The sequence below is a fragment of the Lepidochelys olivacea genome (assembly GCF_965140295.1).
Source record: "Lepidochelys olivacea isolate rLepOli2 genome assembly, chromosome: 1".
Classification (NCBI taxonomy): domain Eukaryota; kingdom Metazoa; phylum Chordata; order Testudines; family Cheloniidae; genus Lepidochelys; species Lepidochelys olivacea.
The window spans coordinates 195,344,840-195,356,906 of record NC_140411.1 but is presented as its reverse complement, the minus strand read 5'-3'; the positions used below and the strand labels follow the sequence as shown (position 1 = coordinate 195,356,906).

Genomic DNA, 12,067 nt, shown 5'->3' with positions numbered 1-12,067 from the left:
CCCCGCTATCCTCAATCCCAGCTTCTCTCCCTCACTCCTTCCAGTCCCAGTTTTACCAAACAATTTGTCCCAATTTACTCCTTACCTTCCCCCAGTACAGCTTTTGTTCTCTCTGCATTCAAATCAGACTGCTTCCTCCTCCATGCTGTCTGGGTGCTAACTGGGGGGACGGGTCCCTATGAGCACAGGAGAGACAAGCTTCCTGCTCTGATTTTCAGTGTCCAGCAGCACCTAGGCCCAGAGCAGCCATTAGAGGGAGTACCCTGCTTAGCCTGCATAGCCCTGGGCTGGAACGTGCTCAGTCACTCTGTAAGGATGACTAGGGCCCAACCAAAGTCATGGCCATGAAAAACACTTCACGGACTGTGAAATCGGGTCTCCCCCATGAAATCTGGTCTTTTGTGTGCTTTTACCCTGTACGGTACAGATTCACAGGGAGACCAGCGTTTCTCTACTGGGGGTCCTGACCCAAAAATGAGTTGCGGGGTGGGGTAGGGGTGTCGCAGTATTGCCACCCTTACTTCTGCACTGTCTTCATTGCTGAGCGGCCAGAGAGCGGTGACTGGTGGCCAGGTGCCCAGCTCTGAAGGCAGCACCCTGCCAGCAGCAGCACAGAAGTTAGGGTGGCAAGACCATACCGTGCCTTCCTTACTTCTGTGCTGCTGGTGGTGGCTCTACCTTCAGCACTGGGCTCCCGGCCAGCAGCCACCGCTCTCCGTCCGCCCAGTTCTGACAGCAGTGCCACCGCCACAGCAGTGCAGAAGTAAGGGTAGCTGTATCACAACTCCCCCCCCCCCAACTCCTTTTTGGGTCAGGATCCCTACAAATACAACACCCTGAAATTTCAGAATTAAATAGCTGAAATCATGAAATTTACGATTTTTAAAATCCTATGACCATGAAATTGACCAAAATGGACCATGAATTTGGTAGGGCCTTCAAGGATGACAAATGCACATTCCTGTCACCTACAGTAGTCTTGAGGAGATGGAGAATGTTTAGTCACTCTGTAGGGACCGGTACCTGCGCTAGGAGCTGAGAGAGGCTCAAACATGCTCAGTGAGGATGGAATCTTCTGGGATTTTAGCTGCTAATATCAAAACTACTGAGCATGTGAGAGTTGCTATTTTCCCAAAGGCTTATAACTTGACCAAATGTAGTTACATTTTCACAAGGATGGCAAATCCACAACCCTAGCAAAAAACCCCATCCTCTCCAGCCCAATTTCAAGTCCCTGCTCCAAAGCCTGAAGGCGCTAGAGCTTTTCAAAGAACAGGTCACCAGAATATAATGGGGTAAAAAACCCTTATTTTAACCTAGACTGGTTCAGCCATTTTTGAGAATAATTCGGCTGAAATTTTCCAAAACTCAGCCTGAGGCAAACGTCCAGCATGGAAAATTTCAGCTTGAAAGATTTGGTTGCTAGAAGTAACTGAAAACAGGGTCTTATAATAGGAAGTGTTGGGCAATCTTAATAAGCAATGATACCAACCACACCTACTGGGTAAGCACTCATCTCAAGCTTTTTTTAAATCCACATTTCAGAACCTTTTGGAGCATTCATCTGACCTCCCTTCACTAACAATTTGCACTTTGAAGAGTTCAGATTTAAAAACAGGACTTTTAAAAAAATATCCCATAGTAAAAATGTATATGATAATTAGGGCTGTAGATTAATCGCAGTTAACTCACACGATTAACTCAAAAAAATTAATCGCAGTTTTAATCGCATTGTTAAACAATAGAATACCAATTGAAATTTATTAAATATTCTGGATGTTTTACTACATTTTCATATATATTGTATTCTGTGTTGTAACTGAAATCGAAGTGTATATTATTTTTATTATAAATATTTGCACTGTGAAAATGATAAACAAAAGAAATAGTATTTTTCAATTCATCTCATAGAAGTACCATAGTGCAATCTCTGTGAAAGCACAACTTATAAATGTAGATTTTTTTGTTGTTCCGTAACTGCACGCAAAAGCAAAACAATGCAAAACCTTAGAGCCTACAAGTCCCACCCAGTCTACTACTTGTTCAACCAATCGCTAAGACAAAGAAGTCTGTTTACATTTACAGGAGATAATGGGGCCCTCTTCTTATTTACAAGGTCACCCAGAACGTGAGAAAAGGCATTTGCATGGCACTTTTCTAGCTGGCATTGCAAGGTATTTACGTGCCAGATATGCTAAACATTCGTATACCCCTTCATGCTTCGGCCACCATTCCAGAGGACATGCTTCCATGCTGATGATGCTCGTTAAAAAAAAAATAACGCATTAATTTAATTTGTGACTGAACTCCTTGTGGGAGAATTGTATGTACCCTGCTCTGTTTTACCCATATTCTGCCATATATTTCATGTTATAGGAGTCTCATATGATGACCCAGCACATGCTGATCATTTTAAGAACACTTTCTCTGCAGATATGACAAAACGCAAAGAAGGTACCAGTGCTGCAGCTACCTTTAGAAATCTCACACTCGACCCAAGGTTTAAGAATCTGAAGTGCTTTCCAAAATCTGAGCAGGACGATGTGTGGAGCATGCTTTCAGAGAGCAACATTTCAAAGTGGAAACTACAAAATCCGAACTATCGAAAAAGAAAATCAACCTTCCTCTGGTGGCATCTGACTCAGATAATGAAAATGAACATGCATCGGTCTGCTCTGCTTTGGATTGTTATCAAGCAGAACCTGTCATCAGCATGGACGCATGACCCCTGGAATGGTGGTTGAAGCATGAAGGGACAGATGAATCTTTAGCGTATCTGGCATGTAAATGTTGCCAGCTACAACAGAGCCATGAGAATGCCTGTTCTCACTTTTAGGTGACATTGTAAACAAGAAGTGGGCAGCATTATCTTCTGCAAATGTAAACAAACTCATTTGTCTGAGCGATTGGCTGAACAAGAAGTAGGAATGAGTGGACTTGCAGGCTCTAAAATTTTACACTGTTTTATTTTTGAATGCAGCTTTTTTATACATAATTCTATATTTGTAGATTCAACTTTCATGATTAAGAGATTGCACTACAGTACTTGTATTACGTGAATTGAAAAATACTATTTCTTATTTTTACAGTGTAAATACTTGTAATGAAAAATATACAGTGAGCACTGTACACTTCGTAGTGTTGTAATTGAAATCAGTGTATTTGAAAATGTAGCAAAAAAATCCAAAAATATTTAAATAAATGGTGTTCTATTATTAACAGCGCAATTAATTGAGATTAATTTTTTTAATCGCTTGACAGTCCTAATGATAATCTTAAAAAAAAAAATCACGCTTTTTATAAAGGCATACTAACATGTCCAGTAGTGCCACTGTAAAAATATTTTCTGGGGTTGAAGATATCTGAGGTCTTTAGTCTTATACTGCCTAGCACATTAAAAGCAAATGTATATTTCTAAAACAACACATACAGTGATATGGCATTTTTATTTTGCTTTTGAAGAGATTAAATATAGTACATGCTGAAATATGTAAAACTTTTCCTTTACCTGTGATTTTTTGACATTGTGTGGCCCTCTGCAATTAAAAACAAAAAAGAGAAGAGTCAGAACAATCTCAGAACAGTGTAAGTTATTTTGCAAGACACTTATTTACTTTGCTTATTTATTTATAAGAGCCCTGATTCTGTAAAGTACTATTCAACCTCAATTCCCAACAGCTTTTGGTTGCAGTCTAAGAGGTTATTGACCTACAAAGCACTGAATATCCCTAGGATCATCTTACCTGAAGCACCACCTTGCTTTCTCACACCATATTGCTACTGTTAAAATCAAAGACACACAAACTGCAGATACCTTGGAATATGAGAGAGCTAAGGAGAGAGCATTCTCCTTTGGGTCCCCCCGAGACTAAAAATTCACTCTTCTTTCCTTTAATCTGCCCAGTTCAAAAAAATCCAGATTTGTTGACCTTCAAGACACTCCACACAGCCCACCTTTTAGAACAGGCATTTGGGAGAAGACTGAAGGTTTGGTTTCTTACAAATGTTTGTAATATACATTTGCTGAGGAGGCCAATATTTGTTTTTTGGAGTGACGCAGGAAGAGAGGGAAAAAGGAAACACATAAAATATAATTTCCACAACAATAAGGGAGGAGGAGAATTGAGCTTGGCATGCGCACACTTACGCTATGTCTACGTGAGACATCTTACAGCAGCAGAGCTATACTGATGTAGCTGCGCCGCTGTAAGATTTCGTGTAGCTGCTCTAGGCCGGTGGGAGAGAGTTCTCTCGTCGGCATAATTAAACCATGTCCAATGAGCGGCAGTAGCTATATCAGCAGGAGAAGTTCTCCCACCAACATAGTGCTGTGCACGCTACCACTTATGCCAGCGAAATTTATGTCACTCCAGGTGTTTTTTCACACCCCTGAAGGACATAAGCTTTGCAGACGTAAGTGGTAGTATAGACATGGCCTTAGAGACCATTCAGATTGCTAAAACATTGTCATTACTTTAGTTCAATCTCTACAAAACAATGCATGTAAATCATAGTAGAGGTGGGACCATTGGAGGCCCCAGGGCAGAACTTAGCCAACTGCTGTCATTTTACCTCAAGTATATTTTAAAGTCAACAGTGATATGCTGAAGAGGTACAAGAGTATTGTTAAAAGACCTTCAAGCTGTATTCTCTCAGCAATATTTTTTTTGGCCGCTGAGCTTATTAGCGCTATGAAATGGAGAATTATTTCTTTGATTGTATCCCACAAATATTCTTTGGAACAGCAAGGTTAAATTAAGGAAATCATACCACGCAAGAGAGTTATTAAATACCTTATGTAGTTTTTTCTTCCATTCATTAATGTTTTTTTCTGACATATCACCCCATAGCTGTGGTCCTAGATATAACAAAACAGAAGTTACAACAAACATTTTGCATGCATTATAGTATATGTTTATGTTGAATAACCTCTCTGTATTTACGGAGTGTGTTAGGCAGTGAAAATGTCATCAAAACCAAACTACACCTGCAGGGCATTTACGTTGTGTGTTGGCCAGCAATTTATATGAAAATGACTTCTTTAATGCAGTTCTATGTTTGAGATGAAACTGAATAAAGTCCATAAATTCAAAGTTAGTTTCCTTAATGACATAACTCAGCTCCATTGCATGTTATGGCCCTGAACCTACAAAAACCTAAGCAAGCAGCTAACTTTGTATGTGAGTAGTCCCATTAAATGCACCAAGCCTATGTGGAGTGTACAGCAGTTCACATGTGTAAGTCTTTGCAGTAATGGGACCTATACGTACTATTTCATATAAGGTGTAAACAGATGTTAGAAAAAGCAGACACATTACACCAGACACAGCCATTGCAAATTCACACATTCCAAGCAGCAAAAATGCAAACACACAAAAAAATCCGACCCTAATCCTTAACTCCTGAAAATATATTTAATTATATTAAGATTGTAAAAGCCTTTAAAAACACAGCCTAAATTCTGAACCTAGGACTACTGAATAGTTGGTATTTTTGTAGCATTTTACATATGCCTACAATAGTTAAGTTAACCCTGGTAAGGCACTTAGGTATCCATCCTCATTTGACAGGTAGGAAGCTATAGCAGAGCAGTTCTTGACTCCAAGTAACATATTCAAACCATTAGACCACATTGCCTATTTTAGACAGATCTCAGCCTTTTGTGTTCGAATCTCCTCATATACATACAACCCTTCTGATGGATGACAACTTTTATGAAACTTTGGAAAAACATGACTTCCCCCAATCTCAGTACAGTAACAAAATTAACCATGTGCTCTCACAGTGAAGAAAAAGTCTTCTTAAGATAATAATCTATTCCATCCAATGAGATGCTGCAAAACATTCACATCACAACAGCTTTTACATAACAGCTTCTGAGTTCTCCCCTTCATTCTCTTTTCTTTCCTTTAAACTCCTCTTCTACCCTAATGTTTGTTCCTTACAACTCACTATAGTAGAGCCCCAATACCTTTTTTTGTCTAAATAATGACTAAAATTGTAACTTGCTTTTACCCTTCACCCATTGCTACATATGGACATAGACCCAGAGCCTGTAAAAATTATCCATGCGTTGCATTTTACATATGGTTTTGCTGGGACTACTCCCATGGGTAAACTACAGCAGATACTGAAGTTTTTTTTAGGATCTGGGCCACAGAGTGAATTATTTTTGCCAGACATTATCCAGTCCTATTTGTGTAAATCTGTACACTGTAGTAGGTCTGAAAAAAAAAATGAAAACACCGTTATTTTAAGGAATTCTTACCAATGGGTGTATCATAAGTCAATGATTCCATAGAGACAAGTATGTCATCTTCAAAAGGATAATTGTACTATTTAAAAAAAAAAAAAAAGACCATCTTAACAGTTAGAAATGATTGGTTAAATTTTTAACAGCAGAGGTTTTACATAAAGTTCAACGATTTTCATAAGCTTGGTTTAGACTGAAAAACACACACACACAGACTTTTACTTTCAAATATTTTAAAGTCTGCAATCTGACAATACCCTCTTTTACATGAGATGAAATACGTTTTTAAAGGATAGAAATACTGCTGTCCCAAGGCATAAACCGAACACTAACTGAAAGGTGTTTAGAGGTAAATGTCCACCATGGACAAGATATCCCGTAACTGTCCCTTACAGGGCTTCTTCCACTTTCCTCTGATGTAACTGGTTTTGGCCACTGATAGACTGGGAATCTGATTAGAGGGACGGCTGGTCTGATCCCGTAAGGCAATACAGTCTAGAGGGGACTGGCAGGATGAGAAAGAGGCATTTACCACCATCACTGTCTAAACGCGATCACCAAGAAAATCAAGGGTACTTAAAAAAAAAAGTACACCGCATACGTCTTTTTAAAGTTTATAGATAAATATGGAGACCAAACAAAAATACTTGGGGAACTTCCGTCTCCCGGGCGCTGGAGCCACCCCCTTCCCGGGCGGCAGCAGCGTGGGCGCGGCAGTAACTGGCTTGTGACCGGCGACGTCGCTGCCGCACACAACGCCCCGGGCACGGAGCCACAATCTTCCCAGCACTCCGAGCCCGGAGTAAAAGGCCCCCGGTGTCCCCGGGCGGGGGCGCCGCAGCGCCTTTGCAAAGTGACCCCAGTCCCGGGCGACAGCTGGGGGACAGCTCACGTTGCGCACCCTCCGCGCGGGAAAGCGGCGCCTGAAAGGTCTGAGGCGAGTGAGCGCCCGGCCCGCCAAACGCCGCCAGCCCGGGCTGCTGGTTGCGGTTGCAGGGAGGGCAGCGGGGCCTCCGGACTGTGCCCGCGCGGGGAGCCGCGTCAGCGGCCGGGCCGCCCTGAGCAGCCACGGGCGGCGCGTCGGAGCCCTGCCCGCCCCCGCGCGAGCTGCGTGTAGCGCCGCCCCCGGGGGCCTGGGCCGCGCGACTCCCGGCCGGGCCGTTACCGGAGCCGGGGGGCGGGGTCACCCCGGCATAACGACCGGGGGGGGGTACGGTGACGAAGCCCCGCCCCCAGCCTCACCTTCTCGATGATCCGCTGCAGGGAGTCCACGAAGCGCGCGTTGCTCCGGCGCAGCCTCTCTTCCAGCTCCTCCATGACAAGACGCCCCCGCCCCGCTCCCCCGGTGTGTGTTCGTCGCCCCCTCTCGCCGATTCAAACTTCGCGCCGCCTTCCGCAGCCCCGGACAACCCGATTGGAGCTGGGCCGTGTCACTTTATTCGGAACAGCCAATCAGTGTTCCCAGTTCCTTTCGATTGGCTATCGTGTTCGGAATGCCTGCCCTTTTTCTTATTTTGTCCCGCCCATCTCCTTTTCAGAGTTTTCTAATTGGACGCTGGGCTCGGACAGGCTGAGGATTGGGAAAAAGGTCTCTATTCTACCTAGCAACACCGGCCCATCGTTAGCCCCTATTGGAGGCAGCATTCGGGTGGCCTCCGATTGGTCACTGCGACCCTGAATTATTATTATTATTATTTTTAAAGTCTAGGGCTTCCTGGACCCAGGAAGAGAAAATGCTGGAGAGAAGGGGAGGGGTAGTTCCTCTGCCTGCGCCAGGGAGGGTCTGCTCCAGCCTCTTCATGCCCAAAATCACTTTTTGAATTTAAGGGCAACCCAGGATAGATCCCGCCCCTTCCCCAAAGAGTCAGAGGTGTGGGGGTTGAGCACCCACCGGCACCAGGAGAAGTTGGTGCCTATGGGTCCAAGCTCTGGGAGGAAGTTTTGGGGCAGGAGGGGGTCCGGGCTGGGGCAGAGTGTTGGGGTGCAGGAGGGGGTACAGGATGCTGGCTCTGGGAGTGGGATCAGGGTTGGGTCAGGGCACTGGGGTGCAGGACGGGGTATGGGGTGCTGGCTCAGGGAGGGAGGTCGGGCTGGGGCTTGAGGTGCAGGAGTGGGTTCAGGGTGCTGGCTCCAGGAGGGGGCTGGGGGTTGGGCTATTTTTTCACACAAGGCACAGTCAGTCTGTGGAACTCTTTGCCAGAGGATGTTGTGAAGGCCAAGACGATAACAGTGTTCAAAAAAGAGCTAGATAAATTCATGGAGGATAGGTCTATCAGTGGCTATTAGCCAGGATAGGCAGGGATAGTGTCCCTAGCCTCTGTTTGCCAGAAGCTGGGAATGGACAATAGGATGGATCACTTGATGATTACCTGTTCTGTTCATTTCCTCTGAAGCACCTGGCATTGGCCACTGTCGGAAGACAGGATACTGGGCTAGATGGACTTTTGGTCTGACTCAGTATAGCCGTTCTTATATCAAGTATAAAAATGCCGAGAACTCTGAAAAAAAAATCAAGATCTACATATCTTAAGCTGGGCTTCTAAAATTAGTAGATACCTGACAGTTGTGGCCTTAGTCTCTCTGACCTTCAGTTTCCCATAAGTAAAATGGGAATAGTAATACCACTTATGCTCACTGGAGTGTTGTGAAGATTAATTAACGTTTGTGAAGCCTTCAGATACCCAAGAGGAAATTAATAGTTTTATATTTAGAGCAGGCTTTGGATGATGTGTTTTAAACAACATCTCAGGACACACACTGAATGAGAAGAGAAAAGGAGGAATATTGAATAACTAATCAAGTTTCTGAATGAGGCAGGGTCTTATGGAAAAAAATAGCATGGGATCATGTGACTAAAGACTATCATACAGCATAAGCACAAGGAGGCTGAATTAAGGCTGCATAGGCAGTCTTATTTGTGGAATTTCTGAACTTTTAAGTGCTTGACTTTGCAACATTAATATTTGTTTGACTTTTTTTTTTAAATAATTTTGTATTCGGAGTGAGCACTAACCTAGAAAAATAGAGTATGCTCTTGTCATTCTAGTATCGTCAATAGAAGATCAGCCATCCAGCGCAGTGTAGCTGGTGGTTAATTTTGGCTGTTTTGAATTCATGGTATATTTCACAGGAATGACAGGAGCACTCAATTTCAAAGGAATTATTCTACAAACCGTGTGAAAGAATGAGGGCTGCATTGTGCAGTAACACACAGAGCTGTTGTATGCCAGAAGTCACCTGTTTAATTATACGTAACCAAAACTTCCAACCTCAGTGACCTTAGGATTCATGAAGTCAGCAAACATCAGGTAATGCATGTTCTCTGTCTTGTGCCCAGAGAATGTGCCTGTGGAGACTGCAAAGTAAGGTAGTGCTGTTGTGGGAAACAAATGAGAAAAAGGAAAGAAACCTTTAATTTTTGTATAATTTTTCTATTTCCAAAGAAAATGCAAGCAGTATGATGAGGTTGGATAAAGCAGTTCTGTAGAATTCTGGGATGATATACTCACAGAGCTTAATATCCCCCTTCTGGTGCTCAGCCACAGGCTGAGAAAAACGTTACTTATGTCAGAGAGATATTTCCTATGGAATGAAAATAGCCAATATCCTCTTAATCCTATATGGAATGTCATTAACCATTTAGTGCCTTCAGATATAAATAAAATGTTATTTAATATGAAGCATAGACATTCCAAAGGACAAAACCTATTTGGTCCTAGTACTGGATTGCTTTAGAACCTTTTCTGTCCAATCAAGGTTTTAAAATTCTTATAGCATGGGATTGCCACTGTTTCTCTTGGAAGTCTATTTAACAGATCTGGGCAGAAAAGTTTCTCCCAATATTCAACCTAAACTTTCCCTTAATTAATTTGATTTCAGTAGTGTTCTGCATGCAGCATAGCTTATGGGATCAGGCCTTATGTCTAGGCTTGGAAAGATTAAATTTTTGTTGGTAAATACTGATTTCACCATACTCACACAAAATGATGAAAAAATATTTCCATTAGTAATAATCAAAATTTACAGAGAGGCGAGGCAAGGAAAAGGAAGTAAAATGTTGCTTGAGAACTTATTGGAATTTGATTTAAGGATATTTGTGTGTTTTGACATATGAGGTTGATATTGTGTGTTTTAACTGTTATAAAGTTTTAACTTTATGAATCTCAATGTCTGCCACTAAATAACTGATCACCCTAGCCCCATAATTTCCTGCAACTGTGAAAATCTAAATTTAAACATATGTAAATCAATAAGAATGGTTAAAGCTTATAATGTTGTGCAACTGTGACAATCTAAATTGATAAAAATTGAAAAAAAGTTTAAAAATAAACATTGCTATTACCTGTCAAAATTATATAAAAACATGCAAATCAAATTCTGCCAAGTGTACTTATGTCTCATTACTCCTAATTTTGTCCCTGTCTGTAATTTCTCTTTCTTCCTAGTATTTACTTCCTTCATATACTTGTAGAAATTATTGTGGTCTCCCTAAATCATCAGTTAGCCAAGCCTCATACCATATATTTTTCTTTTAATCTTTCCTTATACATCAGTCCTTCTGAGCCCACTAATCATTTTTGCGACTCTTCTCTGAACTTCCTCCAATTGATCAATATCTTTTACTATTTACACATTGATGAACAAGATATGTTGGAGTAGAGTCAACACGGCTTTTGTAAAGGGAAATCATGCCTCACCAATCTATTAGAATTCTTTGAGAACAACAACAAACGTGGACAAGGGTGATCCTGCTTATATAGTATACTTGGACTTTCAGAAAACCTTTGACAAGGTCCCACACCAAAGGCTTTTAAGCAAAGTAAGCAGTCATGGAATAAGAGGGAAGGTCCTGTCATGGAGCAGTAACTGGTTAAATGCTAGGAAAGGGTAGGAATAAATGGTCAGTTTTCACAGTGGAGAGAGGTAAATAGCAGGGTCTGTACTGGGACCTGTGATGTTCAGCATATTCATATCTGTAAAAAGGGGTAAACAATGAGATGGCAAAGTTTGCATATGCTACAAGAGAGTTAAGTCCAAAGTTGACTGTGAAGAGTTACAAAGGAATCTCTCAAAACTGGGCGACTGGGCAACACAATGCCAGGTGAAATTCAATGTTAATAAGTACAAAGTAATGCATATTGGAAAACATAATCCCAAATATACATACAAATGATGTGGTCTACATTAGCTGTTACCACTCAAAAAAGAGATCTTGGAGTCATTGTGGATAGTTCTTTAAAAACATTTGTTCATTGTGCAGTAACAGTAAAAAAACCTAACATGTAACCATTAGGAAAGGGATAGATAAGAAGACAGAAAATATACTAATGCCACTATATAAATCCATGGTATGCTCTCAGCTTGAATACTGCATGTCATTCTGGTTGTCTCATCCCCAAAAAAGAGATATTAGAATTGGAACAGGTACAAAGAATGGCAACAAAATTGATAAGGCGTATGCAGCAACTTCCATAAAGGGGAGATTAAAAAAGACTGGGACTGTTCAGCTTCCAAAAGAGACAACTAAGGGGCGATATTAGAGGTCTATAAAATCATGAATGGTGTGGAGAAATGGAATCAGAAAGTGTTATTTACCCCTTCATATACCACAAAAACAGGGGTCACCCAATGAAATTAATAGGCAGCAGGTTTAAAACAAACAGAAAGAAGTACTTCTTCACACAATGCACAGTCAACCTGTAGAACTCATTGCCAGGGGGATATTGTGAAGGCCAAAATTATAACTGAATTTAAAAAAATAATTTTATAAGTTCCTGGAGGATAGATAGGTCCATCAATGACTCAAAGTCAAGA

The 12,067-nt window shown here is 41.7% G+C and overlaps 1 protein-coding gene across 5 annotated transcripts in view; it reads right to left on the bottom strand.

Moving 5' to 3' along the window:
• Window positions 1-7,912, bottom strand: part of HJURP (Holliday junction recognition protein) — a 40,422-nt gene extending 32,510 nt beyond the window's left edge. For 2 of the 5 annotated variants that reach the window (XM_084635927.1, XM_084635929.1), the window contains exons 1-4: window positions 7,496-7,911; window positions 6,269-6,335; window positions 4,794-4,858; window positions 3,509-3,536 (exon numbers count right to left, since the gene is read on the bottom strand). In XM_084635927.1, the coding sequence (XP_084492053.1) occupies window positions 3,509-3,536; window positions 4,794-4,858; window positions 6,269-6,335; window positions 7,496-7,570 (235 nt within the window). In that variant the 5' untranslated portion in view covers window positions 7,571-7,911. Of the gene's footprint in view, window positions 1-3,508; window positions 3,537-4,793; window positions 4,859-6,268; window positions 6,336-6,785; window positions 6,808-7,418; window positions 7,441-7,495 lie in introns of those variants that run through there. The other 3 variants (XM_084635928.1, XM_084635931.1, XM_084635930.1) reach the window with 3 other exon arrangements.
• Window positions 7,913-12,067: the final 4,155 nt, after the last annotated feature.